This window comes from Muntiacus reevesi, chromosome 6, assembly GCF_963930625.1.
Source record: "Muntiacus reevesi chromosome 6, mMunRee1.1, whole genome shotgun sequence".
Taxonomy (NCBI): domain Eukaryota; kingdom Metazoa; phylum Chordata; class Mammalia; order Artiodactyla; family Cervidae; genus Muntiacus; species Muntiacus reevesi.
In genome coordinates this window covers 70,951,982-70,972,369 of record NC_089254.1, presented here as the reverse complement: position 1 = coordinate 70,972,369, position 20,388 = coordinate 70,951,982, and the positions used below count along the sequence as shown (strand labels likewise).

Below are 20,388 nucleotides of genomic sequence, written 5' to 3'. Positions count from 1 at the left end.
GTCACAGGCCACCTTCTCCCCCTCATACTCCAGACCAGGAGCTGGAGAAACGGATATGGATGCTTTGGCTGAGGGGACTTTACAGCAACGGTGGATATACCTGCCAAGGCGACTTTACAGTTATGGTGGAAACACTGGCAGAGGGGACTTTATAGTAACGGTGGATACACTGGCCAAGGAGACTTTACAGTAAGGGTGGATCACTGGCTGACGGGACTTCACAGTAACGGGGTGGGGGTGACACCTCCTTGTCTCTGCACAGGGCAGCAATCTGGTGGGAGAAGGAGCAGAAGCTTCATTATCATCTTTATCTTGTACGACTGCACAGCTTCTACTTCTTTCATTTCATGTTACTGATCGATAAAGTAGCAAGATGTCTTCTGTGACCATTACAGATGACTGAGAAAAGATAAAAGTCCAATTATCTTTATTTCCATTACTACCATTTATTATAACTAGGGGAAGAATGATGAGAAGAGGAAAGCTGCCCTCCACTAGAGCTCACAGTCTAAGAGGGAGCATGTCTGCTGTCTTAGTGGGCTCGGGACACCATAACTAATACCACAGCCTGGACGGTTCACACGACTGAAATGTGTCATCACAGTCCCAGAGACTGGGGGTCAGAGGCTGACATGCCAGCAGGGCCGATTTCTCCTGAGCCCTCTCTCACTGGCATGCAGAAGCTATTTTCGCTCCTCACCTTGTCTTCCCTCTATGTGATTTCCTGTTGTAAGGACACCAGTTGTATAGGGTCAGGGCCACCCATAGGATCCCATTATACCTTCACCACCTCTTTAAACCCAGACAGCATATTAAAAAGCAGAGACAATCACTTTGATAACCAACATCCATCTAGTCAAAGCTGTGGTTTTTCTAGCAGTCATGTACAGATGTGACAGGTGGACCATAAAGAAGGCAGAGCATTAAAGAATTGATGCTTTTGAACTGGGGTGTTGGAGAAGACTCTTGAGAGTCCCTTGGACAGCAAGGAGAGCAAACCAGTCAATCCTAAAGGAAATCAACCATGAATATTCATTGGAAGAACTGATGCTGAAGCTGAAGCTCCAATACTTTGGCCACCTGATGTGAAGAGCTGACTCACTGCGAAAGACCCTAATGCTGGGAAAGATTGAGGGCATGAGAAGTGACAGAGGATGAGATGGTTGGATGGGCATGATTAACTTAATGGACATGAGTTTGAGCAAACTCCAGGAGACAGTGAAGGACAGGGAAGCGTGGTGTACTCCAGTCCATGGGGTCGCAAAGAGTCGGACAGGACTGAGGAACTGAAGGACAACAACAAAACCTCTTAAAAGACCCTATTTCCAAGTCCACTCACATTCTAAAGTCCTGGGGGTTGAGGCAACTACCTATGCATTTATGGATGGGGCCACATTCAGTCCATAGTACCCACCATCAAAGACCTGAGAGGGCCAATGGGGAATGAAGGCCATTCTCACAACATTATCCAGGCAGATTTGGGCAGGTGGTCTGTAAAAATGCTCCTCTGGTGGGGGGGAACTCCAGTGCGGGGGTCCAACACAAACCTCCAAAGAATTACAGACTCCATGCAAAGGGATGGCTCCCAAAATGCCAATCTTCAAGGCTTTATTAACTTATTTGCCTCTTTCAAGCAAAAGTGCTTCAAGCACTTTTCCTTAACTTTATCAGGCGTGACCCTGGAATCCCTAATTAGGTTCACATTCCTCAGGAAACTGTTCTCCCACTGAGAATTAAAGCCCAATTTAGCCTGTCTAATCCACAGGAGAACACATCGCCCTACAAATGCAATTAAGCCTTATTGGCCCCGCCTGTCCCCCCACAGCCCCTGGATGCAGGAGGGGGTGGTGGGGGTGGTGGAAGAGAGAGAAGGAAAATCACTGGGATCATTTCACTATAGTTTCCCGTAGATAAGTCTTCTAAAAACTATTTTTATGTTTCAAATAATTTCTTGCAAGAAGCCCACACATGGCAGAACACCCCCCGCCTTTCACTGTGTCCCAACAGGCAAGGCACTTTAAAAAGCACTGGGTGCACCACACGGTGACAGAGGAGGAGCTCAGACGTCAGCGGTAGGATGGGGAAGATGGGGGAGACAGTGTGTAGTCTGGGAGTCCACTGCTTCAGGTGCAAAGGCCAGCAAACTCAGGCTGCATGCAAGCAAGTGGACGGCCCCAGTGGCACAGAAGGGCTGCAAAGCGCCGAGCACCCACCAACTCCCCACCTGTGATGTGACCACACAGATGCACCCACCATCAAAACACATCAAGCTGGACATTTATGATGAGTGATCTTTCTGAATGCATGCTGCAGTGTTAAGCAAAAGTTTATTTTAAAATATATATATCTTAGTTTCATGTGCCACAGAGTCAGCTATGGAAGAACAGAAAAAGCTTAGGACACTGCTTCAGAGACTGGCATTCAGTTACTAGAATGCTTCCTGCTCTCTCCCAACTGGCCTGAGGGACTCAGGTGGCCCCCTGCTGTCTGAACTCAGTCTTCCTCGCCTGTGAAATGGATACTATCACCTTACAGGAGGGATGTGAACTTAGAGGTATCAGGAAAGGCTGTCAAGATACACACTATCAGATTGTGATGGAAACTCCCGTCCCTCCAAGAGGACCATCCTGTCGGGCTGGGAGGATTCTGTCTGTCTCTCCCAACACAGACATCCCACAGCAATGGTCAGACGGCATTTCCTGAGGATGCAGCTGCAGCAGCAAGACTGCCTCTGTCATCACATTCAAGGTGGAGGAACAGGAGGGCATCTCCCTGACCCCGTTCACCAAGACGGGCCTGGGAGGGGCAAGGAGATCTGAGAGGTGCTGTCCCACAGCATGGCCCGTGACCACACGGACACACGCGGCTCCCCAGAACTCCACGTGCTTCTGGGAAGGATATGTTTAGATGGCACGTCTGGCAGTTAATGCTGAGAATACAACGCAACTGGTGGTCTTAGCAAGTAAAGGACCACATTAAGCAAAATGTTTTGCTTTGTTCCCGCTCAAAATAAAGGTGAAGATCCTGACTGATGAGAAGGCGCACAGGGACGACGGGATGGGACCCAAGCACCTGTGGCGACATTCCCAAGGACGCCCAAGAGGAGAGCAGAAACGGCACCTCCATACAGCCTGCCTCGGCTTGCTCCTGTGTGGCTCGGCCCGCATGCCAGAAAGGCAGGGGTGCTTCCCATCACACAGGCACCCCAAGAAAGAAGCAGCCCCACCCCAGGGTGCCTGCTGGCCCAAGGTGGGCAGGCCACACACAGTGCCCTGCCCTGCCAGGAGCATAGGGATCCAGCACAGTGTCTGACTCTGCGCTGCAGCTCCACTCCCCGCTCGCCTCCCCTCTCCATCCACAGGGGCCCAGGGTCATCTCTCCTCTCTGAGCCATTTCGTCTGGTTCCTCTGCTGAGAAAGCCCATCTTTCCCTTCCTACCCAGTCATGCCTCTACATCAAGGCTGGACTACAGGCTCCTTCTTCAGGAGACCCACAGATAAGATAGAGGTTCTTGCTCCCTGACCAAGCCCTTCCTCCCATCAAGACTTCCCCCTCCCTCTCTTCCCTCTAAGCCTCTCCCCCTCCCCCAGCAAGCCCTTCCCCTTCCCCAGCAAGCCCCGCCCCTTCCCCCACTTAGCCCCGCCCCTCTCTGCCAGAAAGCCCCTCCCCTTCCAAAAGCCCCTCCCCTCCCCTTTCCCCCACAGCAAGCCCCTCTCCCTCTCTTCTTCCCCCACTTAGCCCCTCCCTCCCCTCCCCTCTCCCTTGCAGCAGGCACCAAACTCTTTGCTTCTCTCATTCTACAAGGACACCTGCAAGGCTGGGAGGTCTTTGCAGACAGCAACACAGGAAAAAGGACCCTTCCCTCAGGCTTAAACATCTCAACCAGAACAGCCTAAATAACAACACTTTGTTGGACAAGCAGGGTGGAGCAGGCTGCACCAAAAATTCAGGACAAATACTCTGTGCTTTTGCTATTTTGGGGGAGAAGAGCTTAGAAATGGTATGACACCACTCCCGTGACTTTTTAACACTCTCCTTCTTGTTACAAAGAGGAAAGGAAGAAAAGGCACCTACAGAAGCAACAGTTTTTAAGGACGGAAATGGTATGTGCCACAAAGGGGGAATACCAAGAAAATTTCTCAAAAAATATTTTGTCAGAAGAATCTAAGAATAGTACAACGAATAACCTGGTTTTTGCCAACTGTCCTTTGATCCAGGGAAGGACTGACAAGAAAAGGCAGAAAAAAATGACAAATTTTAATAGATCATAACTTATCATCAAATCTCAGAAGAAAAACTTAAAAATTTAGCATTAGGCTACACAGGGCCAGCTAGCTCACTTTGAATGTCCACATAAACATGTCCCACTAAACTTACAGGAGTTCACCCTGATGAAGCTAAACCTCCATCCACATTTGCAAAATCCTGCTAATGGTGTCACTCTCCACCCAGAATCCCAAAAGGAAAGCCTAAGAACTGTCCCCATCTGGCCAGGACACCAATCCTATCTGCCAGTTCTTCCCCCAAATGCCCACGAATTCCTTCCAGCAGCCTCCTCTGCCAGAACAGGCTTCCACCCTTGCTGGGCACCACTAAGCTTCCAGAGGGCCTCCTACAGCCAGGCAACTCCCAAAAAAAACACTTACTAAAAGTAAAGAAAACCTCTACAAGGACAGAATTTCTGACTTCATAGCCTGTGGGAGCCACTCATACAGTCTACCTCCCATCCTCCAAAAAGAAGCTCTTATGAGTTTATTCTAATGATGGTCTAAGCAGGGGGTAGGGGAGGCCGACAGCCCAGAGCCCAGTGCCCAGCTCTGCTAGGACAGAAGGGAGGCCAGCTGGTTCTGGAAGTTCCTGGGGGACTAAGGAGTTGAAAGGTGCAGAGATACACAGGACACATGAGAAGGCCAGAGCCAAAACACCTAGAAACACACAAGAATGAACTGTGCCAGCTGTACCCAGAGCTGACCAGAGGGCATCCCAGGGGCTATTTCTGTGCTTGAAGGAAGACAGGAGGCAGGCACTTCCTGAATCCTGGCTCAAAATAAATAGCTTTCCTAGAGAAAAAACAAAGCACAGAGTGCAACCGGAGTTTAATTTTACAGATTAAAATGTGAAGGCGGGGACCCAAATGCTTAGTTGATTATTTCTATCCTGCTGCTAAATAAGGAGAAATGGGTTTTTTAAATATGACACCTATCCTCTAGAAGTAGCTACACAAAAGTAAAACCAGCAACTTGATTAGAAACGTCCTTCCCCGTGTACGACTGTAAGCAATTCTGGACAAGAGGCCTGAAGATGCCAGCGCAGACCCCCGTGAAACACCCGCAGACACACTCCGGTCATCACCAGGGCTGGGTGAGCCACATTTTGGGTTGTGACCTCAGTGCTGGCCCTCTGTTCTCGGAGGCCCTCACCCTCATGATGCGGTCCATAGACACACGTGCTAAAAGGTGGCTTGCAGTGCGGGTGGCGGGGGGAGCTGCCACAAGGCACAGGGTGTCCAGATACGGGGGAAATAGGTCCAAAGCCAGCACTCTGAGCATGGGACCTGCAGAGATCCCTGAGGCCCACTCACAGGGGATAGGGGACAATGAAGTCAAGCGGGGTTTTGTCACCTCTCCCAGCCTGAACCTAGTGCTTAGGACACAACAGATAGAAAAGCAGCAGAGAGAGGATCTCAGAGAACAAGAGCTGGCTTGAACCTGCTCTGCTGGATGGGTCGTGTCACTGGCCAGAGTTGGAGCTCGCCCCCAAAACCACCAGAGAAGTCCCAGGAACCTGCCTCTTCATAGACCACATGCTAGAACTCAGAACAGAAAGCATGGGCATGGAAGGAGGGAACCGTGAGGACCATCTACTGATGCACAGAGGACACCCTGGGCATCTAGGGCACACTGCCTTACTCTTTTTTGTAGGAGGAGACACCCACACTCACAGAGCTGCCACGGGGCCATCAGAACCCAGCCCCAGGTCCAAGGGCCCCTTCCCCTGTAGGTCTCATGGCTTTAGATGTTTCTGACAGCTACATGTGGAAATTTCCATTTTCTACTTCTCCCAAAAGGAGTGCAGGTTATAGGGAAATATCAATACATGATCATCTATTACAGAATCTCATGAACCAGTGAATCCAGTCACATCCAGAAAGGAGGGAAATATTCAGTGAGTGCTTTTCCTTGTTCTTCTTTACATTTGAGTGACAGGAGCCCACAGCAGCCTGGCCCCAGGACAGCTCTTCCTCCACGACATGCCCCAGGCTGCATAAGACACAGTTCACAATCAGACTCCCGCCCTGCTGTCTGATCCAGGATGAGAACACACTCCTTGGTTACCCTCCTCACAAAGGGTGACGTCTGCTTTGAACTGAGGACCCCACTAGTCCTGGGTACCCTTTCTCTGTCGGCAGGGCCCAGCTGCACCCGCATCCTGATGCTCTGCAGGCAAGGCACCTGTCCTCTCCCGTCTCCGGCCTCAGCAAGCAAGCTTGCTTAATGCATTTGATCGTGTGTTGTGTAACTAAGTTCCCCTTTGCAGTTCCAATAATTAACTGGGATCAATTTGCTAAAGAAAAAAAAAAAAATTTCAAAACATTACTGCTATCATTCCTCCCATTCCCCCAAATCCTACAGATGTGGGGGACATACAGCAATGGATAATTTGTCACGGGGCCCTCACCCAAGTGGTCTCTCTATAAAGGACTATAAGTTGTACTGGCTGAAGATGATGGTGAGGGAAGGGCTGTTTTTGAACGAACCTTCCCAAATATACACATTTAAACGACTGCGGCTCTTCAAAAGTCACCTTGAGACACTTTACACATATTCCAGTCATTATGTTATCAATTAAAACAAAACTGACTAAACTAAAACCCTGTTGCAACTGCTTTCTGGTCTGAGTCAGGTCCTGGGGAAGAGGCACGATGCAGGCAGGGGCGACCAGCACAGAGTCCCAGTGCCAGGATCCACCTTGGGATTCACCAAACATCAAGTCCTCCCCTAATGCATGGAGCCAAGCCACTAATGAAGTCACAAACACTCGTGCTCCCAGGATTTCAAAAGGTATTCTGGGAAACCTGAGCAATGCCTAGGCTCAGGCGCCCCTCCCCTCACAGATGAGGTTGCCAACCAAGAATCTGTGACAACTGACCCCAGAGGACCCCCTACCCAAGGCTTTGGCTCCCAGGCTGGAATGAGAAGGATGTGGTTCAAAAGTAGGCTCCCAGGGTGCTCCCAATGTCCTAGTCTAAATAACAAAGTGCATTAGGACCCACAGCAGCCCAGGCTTCCTCCTGCTGCCCTCCCCGCCCCCAGAGGACCCCAGTCCATTAGGTAACTAGCCAAAAGGCTGAATGTGCAGCCGGGGAGTATAGGTTCACATTAGGTATGTGTGGAGGCCGCCTTCTTAGTCACTACGCCATGTGGAGTGAAAAGTGATGGTTTAGAGAAAGCAGAAGGGCATGTTTGTATATTACATGATTTATTCAAAATAAATCTATTTCAAAATAAGATTATAATTTCCTTCTGGGCTTTTCTGGGGAAGGACTAGTTAATTCTACATAAATATAGCTTTATAGCTTAAACTTAGGCTGCACTAGAGAACAAATCCGTCGTGAAGGAATGAGACAGTCAACTACACAGCCACATGATCGTATCACCTGGCCACATGCCACCACCAGCTTCAACAGCCTGTTTTCTGTCGTGTAATGTCTGCCAGTCTGTCCAGGGCCCAGCAGGGTCTGGTAAGGTCCACACACAGAGAAGTGAAAATGAAAGGTGGCACCAGAACCACCAATAGCAGTGTTGTTCATGGGATGAGCTTCTCCAGATTACAGTGATTCCGTCCTGTTGGCCACTTTCTTACACCTTGGAGGAGAGCTCCACGACCCCACAATCAGATTGTTTGGGGTTTAAAAACATGAATTTTTCATACAGAGGAAACTGCCATGCTTATGTGAAATAGCATTCTCCTAGCACAGCTGCATGGGCGTCCATAGTGGCTCAGTGGTAGTGAATCTGCCTGCAATGCAGGAGACCCAGGTTCGATCCTTGGCTCAGGAAGATCCCCTGGAGGAGGGCACAGCAACCCACTCCAGTATTCTTGCCTGGGGAATCCCATGGACAGAGGAGCCTAGCAGGCTACAGTCCATGGAGTCACAAAGAGTCGGACACGACTGAAGTGACAAGCAGCAGCAGCACAGCTGCACGTGGCTTGTTGACTGAAGAGCAGATCCAGAACCAGCCGGCAGGAATTCACACATGGGGCTGTTCCCAGACTCCGGCCTTAGAGTAACAGTTTGCAGTGGGACAACAGCCGCAGCCGTGAACATGCCTTTAGCAATATGAAAAGTGTCAAGTGACTTTCTACTAATAGTCTGAAAGGCTATATGCTGTATGCTGCTCCTTAGTTGCCCAGTCATGTCCGACTCTCTGCGGCCCCATGGACTGTAGCCCACCAGGCTCCTCAGTTCACGGAATCTTCCAGGCAAGAATACTGGAGTGGGTTGCCATTTCCTCCTCCAGGGGATCTTCCTGACCCAGAGACTGAACCTGCATCTCTTGCATTCTTCTACACTGGCAGGCGGATTCTTTACCACTAGCGCCACCTGGGAAGGCCATATATACTGTACACTTCCAAATATATAATGTTCTGGAAAAGGTAAACCGATAGAGACTGTAAAAGATCAGCAGTTTCCTGGGGTTATGGGGGAGGAGGGATGAGCAAGTGGCTGCTCCTACTGCTAAGTCATTTCAGTCGGGTCCGACTCTGTGCGACCCCATAGACGGCAGCCCACCAGGCTCCCCCATCCCTGGGATTCTCCAGGCAAGAACACTGGAGTGGGTTGCCATTTCCTTCTCCAATGCACGAAAGTGAAACGTGAAAGTGAAGTCACTCAGTCGTGTCCGACTCAGCGACCCCATGGTCTGCAGCCCACCAGGCTCCTCCGTCCATGGGGTTCTCCAGGCAAGAGTACTGGAGTGGAGTGCCATTGCCTTCTCCATGAGCAGGTGGAGTATAGAGGATTTTTAGGGCAGTGAAACTACTCTAATGATACTGTAACAATGGAAACATGTCATTATATGTTTGTTCAAGTCCACAGAACGAACAACACCAAGAGTGAACCCTAACATAAACTATGGACTTCAGTTAATAATAATGCATCGATATTGGCACATCCATTGCAATAAGTGCACCATAGCAGGCTGTGTGGATGTTGACGGTAAGAGGGGTATATAAATTCTTCCTACTTACCACTTGATTTTATTATTTTATTATCAATTTTTAAAAAATCAAAAGTCAAATATCAAAACACAGGCACCCACCTGTCTACTGAAGGTGGATAAGTGAAATCCTCTACCTGGACTGGCCCCACCCCCTGGTTGGTCCTGGATGGGTGGCAGGCCGAAATGGACCTGAGGTCAGCAAGCTACATCTAGGCACCCAGCCCGGGGCCTGACTGACAGCAAATCAGGAAATGTTTGTTGAATTGGGCAGTTTAAAAATTAACCACCTCTTTCCTTAGTGCAAGGAGTAGGAGGAGGAGGGAAGGAAAGTGTAAACATTCAATGAGAGGCCAGGTCAGGGTGTGCAGGTAGGACATGGCTCTCAGGTCCTGTTCCCCAGTGGGCAGTGTGACTCTTAAAAGTCTCAGGGTCACCTGTAAGGCTGGGACGAGGACACAGTGACCTCCGAGGGAGGCTGTGACAATCAAAGTTAGAAAAGCCACAGCTCAGCACGTTACTGACACTCCCTCAACACCGTAGCTGGTTTTCATTCCTTCTGAGCACCCATTAGGAGCCAGTTACTGGTTAGGTACTTCGTTATTGATCTCATGTCACCCAAAACCACCCTGTTGGATTACAATCACCCATCATGTTTCAGATGAGACTGTTAAGCTGCCTGTGTACGTGAGGACCTGGGGTGATGAACACACAGACCCTCACAGGCCCTGTGCTCGACCAACCAGGACTTTAATGAAAAAATTCTCGCTCTTTCCTTTCTGCCAACTCACAGCTCAGCCCCTATATGGGGCCTTATATTTGCAAAAACCTAGTAGAGGTATAGTGTTCACACCCTCCCACCAAAGCGCAAGGAACCCCATCTCTGCCACGTCTAGGGGGTGCCCCACTAGTGACCCCGTCCCCCGTGTCTCCTCACCATCGTCTGCCTTCCTGAAACAGCTTCATTTCTTTTCTACTTCCTTTTTTCTCTTACCAATGAGTCAGCCAGAGGCCAGGAAAAAACACAAGATACAATGCCCAAACAGCTCACACGGCACCCATGAACAAGCACAGCCTCCCAGAGAGCAAGATATTTGGAATTCCAAACTTCCCAGTAATTACACATAACTCATTCTGCTTCCTTAAAATTTAAATAATTACCATAATTAATAGCTAAAAGCAAGCTGATTCAAGTGGGTTGTAGATGTATCATTCACCCATTTTACACATGAAGAAACTGAGGCTCCAGGGAACTGGACTTGCTCCAGCAGACAAGGAGGATAAAAGCCCAGGCCTCTGCCTCCATGTGCCCTTGGACTGCAGGGCCTCGCCTGAGGGAACATACTGCCCAACAGCCAAGAAGAAAGAGACTCTGGTCCTAGCTCAAGGCTCCATTCCCCTGCCTGAGCACCCAGTTCACGGTTCAGCCCCTTTTTTGCAGGGTGGCTCTCTCCTTCCATATCTCCAACTCTACCCAGGAGACATCCTGGGCCCAGCCGGGAGCCTCTGATGGACAGCAGCAGGGCCAGTGACGATGCCAGCAGGACTCACCACATAGGAACACACCACACAATGACATGCGTGCTGTGCCCTCTCCTCCAATGTTCCCAGCACACAGGGGACCCACCGACCACACCATCCCCAAGTCAGTCATTAGATCAAAGCCTGTGTTTTCAACCAGAGCTTCACCTAAGTCTTCTCAGTCTCAAAGAAATCTGGACACGCACAGTTAGGCACAGACGTGCAGTGATCAAGGACCCAGCCATGTGGGGGGGCCGTGGCTCAGCTCCTGGGAGACCGAACTGCCCACCCCCCACCCTACCCCGTGTTTATCTTCAGGGGCGACTGAGAATTTATGATCTGCTCAGCAGCACCAGCATTATAGTTCTGGAATAAGAAGAGTCTTTGTTATTGCCAGTGGCATTCTCTCCTGCCATTCAAAGCTGCGCTATCCAAAAAAAAAAAAAATGAATACGGATACATTTCCCCCTCCACCATGATCTAATAAGAATAAAAGCTTAACTATCCCGAGCAAACTGCCAATTACTGTGGCTAGAAATGCCATAATCAGTGATAGTTAAGGCTTTTGGAATATTCTTTGAACCAAAGAATTCAATCCCCTAAGTGGCCGGCACCAGGTCTCCTGTGAGAATCGGTGCCAAGGGCAGCGGGGCTCAGTCTGCAATGGGGGGTCAAGAGTGGCCAGCCAGAGTGTCACATGAGAAAGTACACACAGGCATACATACATGATGTACAATCACACACGTGCTGGTGTGTGCACGTGTGCACACATGCACAATGACACAGGACAAATAGGGTTCTGGGCATGGCTGTCTCCTCTGTCTGCCCCATGGGGTGATGTGGATTATATATAACTCATTCCACTTCCTTAAAATTTAAATGACTACCCTAATTAATAGCTAAAAGCAAGCTGATTCTAGTGGATTGTAGATGTATTATTCACCCATTTTCAGTTCAGTTCAGTCGCTCAGTAGTATCCAATTCTTTGCAACCCCATGGAATTGCTGCATGCCAGGCTTCCCTGTCCATCACCAACTCCCAAAGTTCATTTTACACATGAAGAAACTGAGGCTCTGGGGAACAAGCTCCGAAGTACAAGGCTCTGGGACTCTCCCTGGCTGGGGTTCCATCCAAACCCCCCACCAAGTAGATGGGAGAAAACCCTCTTGGAAATCTGAAATGTACTCCCAGCGTGGCATCGTCCACACCTCCACTGCTTACAGGAATCTCTGCCCTGACACAGTTCCTTGGGTTGAAAGTACACAGCACGATGGAGAGAAGAGCACATCTGTGGCAAAGCAGACCTAAAATAACCAAGGTTAGAAATCAGTCACGCCCAATAGTAAGAGTGAGCAAGAACGCCTGGTCCTGGACAGAAAGGGGAAGCCTTCTCCGCAGCAAGACCAGAAGTGACAGCGGAAGTGCCCCAAAGCCCCACCACGGGACCTGATCTTGAACCGACTAAAGCACAAATCATGTGACATCTCGGAAGAGAATGGGATTCAGGCGGGGCTGGGGGGGTGGCTGGCCAGCTTGGGGGCTGGATAACAGAGCAGTACTGCACTCTATCCTAGCCTTGCCACTTCCCCGTGAGTCCCGAATGCTCCATAAGAAAAAGTTTAATAAGAAAGTTCGCTCATTTAATCTTTCTTGAAAAAAAGCAGGGCTAGAGCCACTTGTAACTTTTCTAGATTTATGTGTGTGCACATGCCCGTGTGAGTAAACGGCATGCATGTGTGTGAAGTGTGTGCATGTATGGGGCATGGGCGAGTGTGGACTGTGTGTGACTACATGTGCGTGCCTGTGTGTATGGTGAGGAGAGTAGAGGAAACCAGGATCCTCACATGGAGAGCACACACATGAAGCCAGTCAACGGTTCCACAAAGCCAGCCTCCAGCACACATTCCTTCCACTCAAGAGCCCAAGGACCAGGAAAGGTTGACCCATGAGGTCCAGAGCAGCTACAAAATTCCAAGACTCTCTAAACCCCATCTCCCTAGACCTCCAGCCACAGGGCGACCTGCAGGGCATCTGAGGGGGTCCCAAAAAGGAGAGGTGATGCGTAGGCCCTGGCCCCACTCAAGGTAACATCACAGCTGGAATGTGCGAGAGATGCAGACACCGGGACCCACGGAGAAAACCAGGGCCTTACCTAGGGTGCCTGCAGCTTCCATATGTCATTTCCAGGCCTCCTCATTCCCCACTAATCAAAGCCCTGCACCCAACCCAGCACACCAGACCTCAAGTGCTTCGTGAGGCCACCCAGCTTAACCCTCCCAGGGAATGCCCAAATGCAGGACAACTTCCCTGATTCAGGGTCCCCATACTTCCGTGACTGCCTGAAAATCCCAACCCATCCATGTATGTGCGTGCTAAGTTGCTTCAGTAGTGTCCAACTCTTTGCAACCCCCATGGATTGCACCCTACCAGACTCCTCTGTCCATGGGACTCTCCAGGCAAGAATACTGGAGTGGGTTGTCCTTTCCTCCTCCAGGGATCGCCCCAACCCAGGAATCAAAGCCTCATCTCTTACGTCTCCTGTATTGGCAGGCAGGTTCTTTACCACTAGCACCACCTGGGAAGCCCTCCAAATCCCATCTATGAACTACATTCAAAAATGAAACCAGAAAAATCCCCAAGGCCAGCCATGTGTCCCAGACCCTACCTGCCCCCCGCCCCTACCCTACAACAGCAGCACGTCAATGTGATTAGAAAGAAGGGATCATGTGATGTGGAGAAAGGGTTGTGACATGGCCAGGAGAAAATTACCAAATTCTTTTCTGAAACCAAATTCTTAAGTTATTTTTCTATAATTAAAAACATGGATTTCATAGCTCCTCAGTTTATTCTTGAGATGAAAACTATACACCCTATCAGAAAGCATCTAGCAGCCATTTCTTAAAGAGTTTTGTTTCTGTGGCCACGATCCAAGGCAGTCTCCTCCCATACACATCATTCAACACGGGCCAATTCGGCTCCAGAACCCCACGGGAGAGCAATGTAACACTTACCTTGGCTTCACATTTCTTGTGACAGGAATACTTGCAGGCTGCAAGAGAAGGAAAAAGAAGGTGTGATGAGCAGTCTGTCCATACTTTCTATATTTCCATCTCTAAATCCGTGAGAAAGTCCACACAGAAGGAGGTTGCTTTTTGCTTAGGACACAAAACTGAGTTCAACAGAGCGAGGGGGTGGATGGACATGGTGTCCAGGAACCCAGCCATCTCTGCAGTGTCAGCAGTGGCAGAGGGCACAGCGAACTCTGGAGAGGAATTACAAACACCCTGGCTCTTCCAGGGGTTCAGGCCACCAGATCAGCACCTTGGGAGGAGAAAGGCAGCGAAGCTGAGTGGTAGAAAGTATCAGTGTTTGCCTGGAAATTAGAGCTTCTCCCTGAAGAAAGGAGAGAAACTTGAAAGTGCCCCAGAAGACTCAGGACCGGCGCCTTTAAATTAGTGAGAAATTGGAACATTTGCGTTCCACGCTTCTTCCACTTCCGGACGACCTAAGAACTGACTGTCAGAACAAATCCACATCTAAATTCCTGCGGGGGATCCTTCAACCCAGGCCATTGTGAGGACTGAGAGAGGCATGTGCTGGTTCAGAGGCCCCAACAATGCAGAGAGAGCCGGAACCAATGCGGATTTCACAGGCCCGCCCTCTGTGGGCTGCAGCTGCGCCTACAGGACATGAAAGCCTCCCCCCACCAAAGCGGCTCAGGGCCCTGGGGCCTGTCTGCCGATGCTCCCATGCAAAGACAGAAGGACAGGGAGACAGTGAAGAATGAAGCAACTGCACCAAATAAGTGCAGTGCAGGCGCCCCCGTGGGCTCCAAGCAGGCATCTATCTGATAAACCCATGAGGTGACTGCAGGATGGGGGACAGGGCCCTAGGCTTGGGGGCACAGGACCTGGAGGCTTTCTGGCCCAGCCTGGCTGGGCTGCCCTAGGTGGAACCAGGCCTCTTTTTCTCCCAGGATTATGGTGATGCCAAAATACCATCATTCAAGGGACCCTGCTTTGAAACTGCAAAGCACAGCATCAATGTATAGAAGTGTGGGGTCCTGGAAGAACAAGGCCTCAGGTCAGGAAATAGGTCCCAAACTGCAGTCAGCACTTCAAGGCCCAAACTTTTCATTTCCTGTGTTTTCTGAAAGCCCTAACTCACAGCCCACCTGGGACTGAATGAGGGTGAAGCAAACTAATAAAGAAAAAGAGCCTGTGGCTGGGGATCCCTAGAACTCCAGCAGGGAACAGCCAGGGGTTTTATCTCTGCAAGATCTAGCTTTTGAGCTCCTTCTATGCATCCAAGGTCTGTAAAATTATTCACAAAGACAAATATTTATTCTATATCTTCTAATGGGTCCACCCAGCAAAGGTGATGAGTGATTTTCTAATCAAGATAGGCTAGCTGTTGGAATAAAGGGGCTTTCACACCAGATTAAAATCTCAGACAGAAGGACAGCCAGGGGCCAGAGGCCAGCAGGAAGAACAGAGATAGAGACGAAGGCAGCTGAGGGGCCCTCTGGCCTTTAGGGAAGATGAAAATTAGAGGAAATGCAGTGAAGACTTCCCCGGCCCCAGAGGAAGCTCCGTCCGCACACACTGAATGGGGCGGTCGGACCACTCAGCAGCCGAGACACTGCCCAACCTCCCGTGGCAGTCAGCCCCCGAGACGGCCTCAGGGCTCCTCCTGGAGCCCGTGTCCCCGTGCGGTCCCCTCACACAGTGACAGAGCGGGTCGTGTGGCGAGGAAGGAGGGTGGAGGGTGTGGCGAGTGGCCTCTGCTCTGGGCTCCTGGACCACCGCTCTGAGAGGAGCCCTGCCCACGTGTGAGGCACTGAGGCAGCCCTGGGGAGGAGGCCCATGGGAAGGAATTGAGGCCTGCCGCCAGCAGCCAGCTGGGAAGCAGGTCCTCCAGCCCCGGGAGAGCCTTCAGATGATGCAGCCCCCTAAGAGATGCTGAGCCAGCACTGCCCGGCCACGTGACTCCCAAATTCCTGATCCACAGAAGTAGTGAGAACAGAAGCTACTGCCACAGGAAGTCACTAACTTTGGGAGTAACTGGTTACGCAGCAGATCAACAAGCCGATTCAACCCAAAAAGGAACTCTGGTGTGTGGAACCATGACAGTGGTATGACATATTCATGGTGGATGGCCCACTGGGCTATGACAAGAGCCTCAGGCCATTACAGGGCAAATCCTCACATCCACAAAGGTGAACTAATCAGAATGAATTGCATAAACCACCCGAGTGCTAAGGCGAGGGTCCTGAGAGGTGGGCCCACTGTTCCTGGGGTATAAGCAGGTGACCCGAGTATTATGAACTTTCCACCCAAAAGCCAAGCACCACGGTGGTCCCTCAGATTCAGATTTCAGTTTCCACATATAAGTGATACCGTACAATATTTATCTTTCTCTGTTTGACTTAGCACACTGCTGATTCATGATGGTGAATGGCAGGATTTCCTTCTTTTTTCCACCTGAATAATGTTTTACCACATCTTCTTTATTCAGTCATCCACTGATGGACACCTAGCTTGTTTCCATGTCTTTGCTATTCTAAGTAATACTGCAACCAACATGACATCTATTGAAGACACTGATTTTGTTTCCTTTGGCTATATACCCAAAAGTGGAACTGCTGGATCATATGATAGTTCTATTTTTCACTTTTTGGGGAAATTACATACTGTTTTCCACAATAGCTGAACCAATTTATATTCCCACCAACCGTGTACACCAACCGTGTACAAGTTCTCCTTTTACTCTACCCTAACCAAAGCATGTTTTCCCTTGTGTTTTCGATGAGCCATTCTGACAGGTGTGAGGTCGTATCTCATTGTGGTTTTGATTTGCATTTCCCTCAAGAGAAGGGGGTGACAGAGGGTGAGATGGTTGGATGGCATCATTGACTCAATGGACATGAGTTTGAGCAAACACCAGGAGATAGTGAAAAGCAGGGAAGCCTGGTGTGCTGCAGTCCATGAGGTCGCAAAGAGTCAGACATGACAGAGCAACTGAACAACGACAACAGGATCAGTGATGCTGAGCACCTCTGCATGCATCTGTTGGCCACTTTTATGTCTTCTTTGGAAACTAAGAGACTATCATTTGAGTTTTGGTGTAATATCAAAAAAGAATATGCTTTCCTTTCCAAATACGTATCTGTATACAGCTGGATTTTCTTCAAAGACTGCAACCGAAACAACATATTTGGGATGGTTAATTTTATGTGTCAAGTTCACTGAGCCACAAGATGCCCAGATATTTGGTTAAACAGTATTCTGGGTGTGTCTGGGAGGGTGTTTCTGAACAAGAAAAATATTTGAAACTGTACACTGAGTGAAGCAGATTGTCCTCTCCAGTGCGGCGGGCTTCATCCAATTCACTGAGGGCCTGAATAGAATAAATGGTGAAGTAAGAAAGGATTGGTTCTCCCTTCCCAACTGTCTCCAAGCTGGCACACTGGTCATCTCTTGCTTCTGGATTAGAACTCAGACAAGAACTATACACTGGCTCTTCTGGATGACAGCTTGCCAGCTACAGATAAGACTAGCCTGCAAACCATATGGATCAATTCTTTGCAATAAATTTCTTTCTCTATATACATCCTATTGGTTCTGTTTTGCTGAAGAACCTTAACTGACACCATGCTGAAATAGACTGAATGCAGAAGCAGCTAGGGGGATCCAGCCAACTAAGTCACACATAACATGCACTCTATTTATGTGCATAAAATAATACCATTCTTCTTATTGTATGTAATGAGGAATAAAACAAAGAATAAAACAAAGCGATATCAAAGACCCCTTTCTGCCATGGAAAAAGAAGTTACTGAAGCAATAAGGAAGAAAAAAGTATATATCCACAAATGACATACAGAATGGCTACTGGGAAATCATGACTTCTAAAAAGCTAACATATGACAATGCTTATAATGTTGCTCGTATGTGCTCAGTCATGTATGACTCTGTGCAACCCCAGGGACTGTAGCCCATCAGGTTCCTCTGTCCATGGAATTTTCCAAGGCAAGAATACTGCAGTGGGTTGCCATTTCCTACTCCAGGGGATCTTCCCAACCCAGAGACTGAACCTGGGTTTCTTATGTCTCCTGCACTGGCAGGCTGGTTATGTATGTACAGTACAAACTCTGTAAAATCAGACATGTGCAATGGACAGGTCCACACGTGGGAATTCAGTATAGGGGAGAAACTGTCATATTCAGTTACAAAAGGATGAGCCACACAACAAATCATGCTGGGAAAACCAGCTCACTCACAAAAAATAACCTAAATAGCATGAATTCCAGATGAATCAACCATGAAATTGGAACAGAATTGGAAAAGCAGAAATGAATATTAGAATAAAGTATTGTAGAATATCGTTAAGACCCCAGAGAAGGGAAAGCATTCTTAAATAGAAACAAAAACAGAAATGAAATGAAATAATGGGTAAATCTGAACTAGCCAAACCTTTGAACTATCCTTAAACCTTTCACATGACAACCACTCCATGAGCAAAATCAGTCAAGCAACTGCTCACTATGTTTGCAACATGTAAGTTGGAATGGTAAGGAACTAACATTTCTGTAGGTCAAAATCCATCAAAAATTGGCATAAATTCTACCTAATTTAACTATAGAAACATTAATATTATAATATCTATACTATGACTTCTTGGAAATCAGGAAGAAAAAATCGTCTCATTTTTCAAATGCACCAAGGATTTGAAAGGCCAGTTTACTAAGTAAGACATTACAGGGATCTCTCTGGTGACGCAGTGGATAGGAATCCAGCTGCCAACGCAGTGGACATGGGTTCAATCCCTGGTCTGGGAAGATTCCACATGCCAGGGAGCAACTAAGCAACTACTGAGCTTATGCTCTACGGCCCATGAGCCTCAACTACTGAGCCCGCATGCCACAACTACTGAAGCCCACACACCTACAGCCCGTTCTCCACAACAGGAGAAGCCACCACAAGAGAAGCCTGGGCACCACAGCAAAGAGGAGCCCCCACCTGCCACAACTAGAGAAAGTCTGTGCAAAGCAACAAAGACCCAGTGTAGCCAAGAATAAATACCTGAAAGAATCCGTCTGTCAATGCAAAGGATGCAGGTTTGATCCCTGGTCCAGGAACTAAGATCTCACAGGCCGTGGGGCAATTAAGCCTGTGTGCCACAACCACTGAGCTTGTGTTCTAGGCCCCATGCATTGCAACTACTGAACCCATGTGCTGCAACTACTGAAGCCCCTGTGCTCTAAAGCCCATGCTCTGCAACAAGAGAAGCCACCACGATGAGAAGCCCATGCACTGCAACTAGAGAGTAGCTCCTGCTCACCACAACTAGAGAAAGCCCACACACAGGAATGAAAATCCAGCACAGCCAAAAATGAATAAATAATACTTTACAGACATCTTTTCAGTATCTTCTTAGATGCTCAGTCTCAGTGATAACCAGAGGAATGTAAAAAACATAATAGAGCAAGACACCACTTTTCCACTGACTTGCAAAAATGAAAAGCAGAGAAGCAAAGACGGAGTTAAGTTCAAGGCCAAGGTCCACGGTCAGCTCCCTAAGGCTCCCTCAGCAGTTCCCATTAGGGGTCTTTCTCCACTCGGGAAGGGGTATGTGGCCAGTGCGTGTCTCACAAGTTTCTAGGAATTAATGACACACGAATCCTCACCTCCACAAGCCTGGGGCCTGCATTGCATTCCTTGGTCAGACGGGTTGCCAAAGTCCCAGGCAGGAATCCACTCTTAACAGCAGCGGCAACTGTCTGGAGCATTTGGCTCTGAAAGGCCCCACATTGTTCCTTGTTGTCTTGGAACTGCTACCCTCCCGAAGTTTCCAGGAGCCTTGGAAATCCAGACCACTGTTTTAGGCTTGTTATGCAACACTTTACACATATTTACCCAGAGAGAGATGAGCCCTGGGTGTCACCTCTGTTTCTCTGCCTCTGCCCTCAAGCTCACCCCAACCTGCCCTCAACCTCTGCCCCAGTTTATCCACATGCACAGTCACCAGCTACATGAGACGGGGGGCCAGATGCCCACAGCAGAGGGCCCAACGCCACATTCACTGCTTGGTCACCTGCTTCTTTTCCTCGCCTTGATGGTCCTAACTGCCACCAAGTCTTGGGGTTCTAATTCAGCACCTGGCACAAAGCAAGTGCCGACTTGCTGATCAGCCTACCCAGCCCTGAGCTTTGTCTGTAATCCCCTAGTATACTGTAGACTGTGACAGTCCCACACACAGGGACAGAACTACCCCCCTCCCCAGACTAAGCTTCCCACCAACAGGACTCCCCGCTCAGACTCGGAGCTCCCCACTGATAGGACTCCCCCCCCCCCATACTCAGCTCCTCACAAACAGGTCACAGCTTTCTCATATTTTTATTCCAGCAGGCAGTTAATATGTGTTCAGTTAACCAAAGGGGAAAAGTCATTATCAAATACTCCTTACAAAACCCCCCTCCATCCCATTTTCCCTCTGTCCTCTTTTTTGCTCTCTTTCCCAACCTTCATTTCCTTCAGGTTCCTCCCTACAGTTGTCTCTTTTGCAGCATTTCTTTTTTTTCCATGCCAGTCGGTTCTCTCCTATTCCATTATTAAATTCAGGCAAACCATCTCTCCCAATGCCA

General features: G+C 49.0%; 1 protein-coding gene across 6 annotated transcripts in view; it reads right to left on the bottom strand.

The window, feature by feature from the left end:
- The window catches only part of TNS3 (tensin 3), a 219,242-nt gene that overhangs the window by 148,684 nt on the left and 50,170 nt on the right, over positions 1-20,388 (bottom strand). For 5 of the 6 annotated variants that reach the window (XM_065939891.1, XM_065939887.1, XM_065939884.1 and 2 more), the window contains one exon: positions 13,754-13,791. The exons of the other annotated variant lie outside the window; for it this stretch is intronic. Coding sequence is in view for 2 of the 5 variants with exons in the window: in XM_065939884.1 (XP_065795956.1) it covers positions 13,754-13,791 (38 nt within the window). In the remaining 3 variants the exon portion in view is untranslated. The remainder of the gene's footprint in view (positions 1-13,753; positions 13,792-20,388) is intronic. 6 annotated transcript variants of the gene reach the window in all.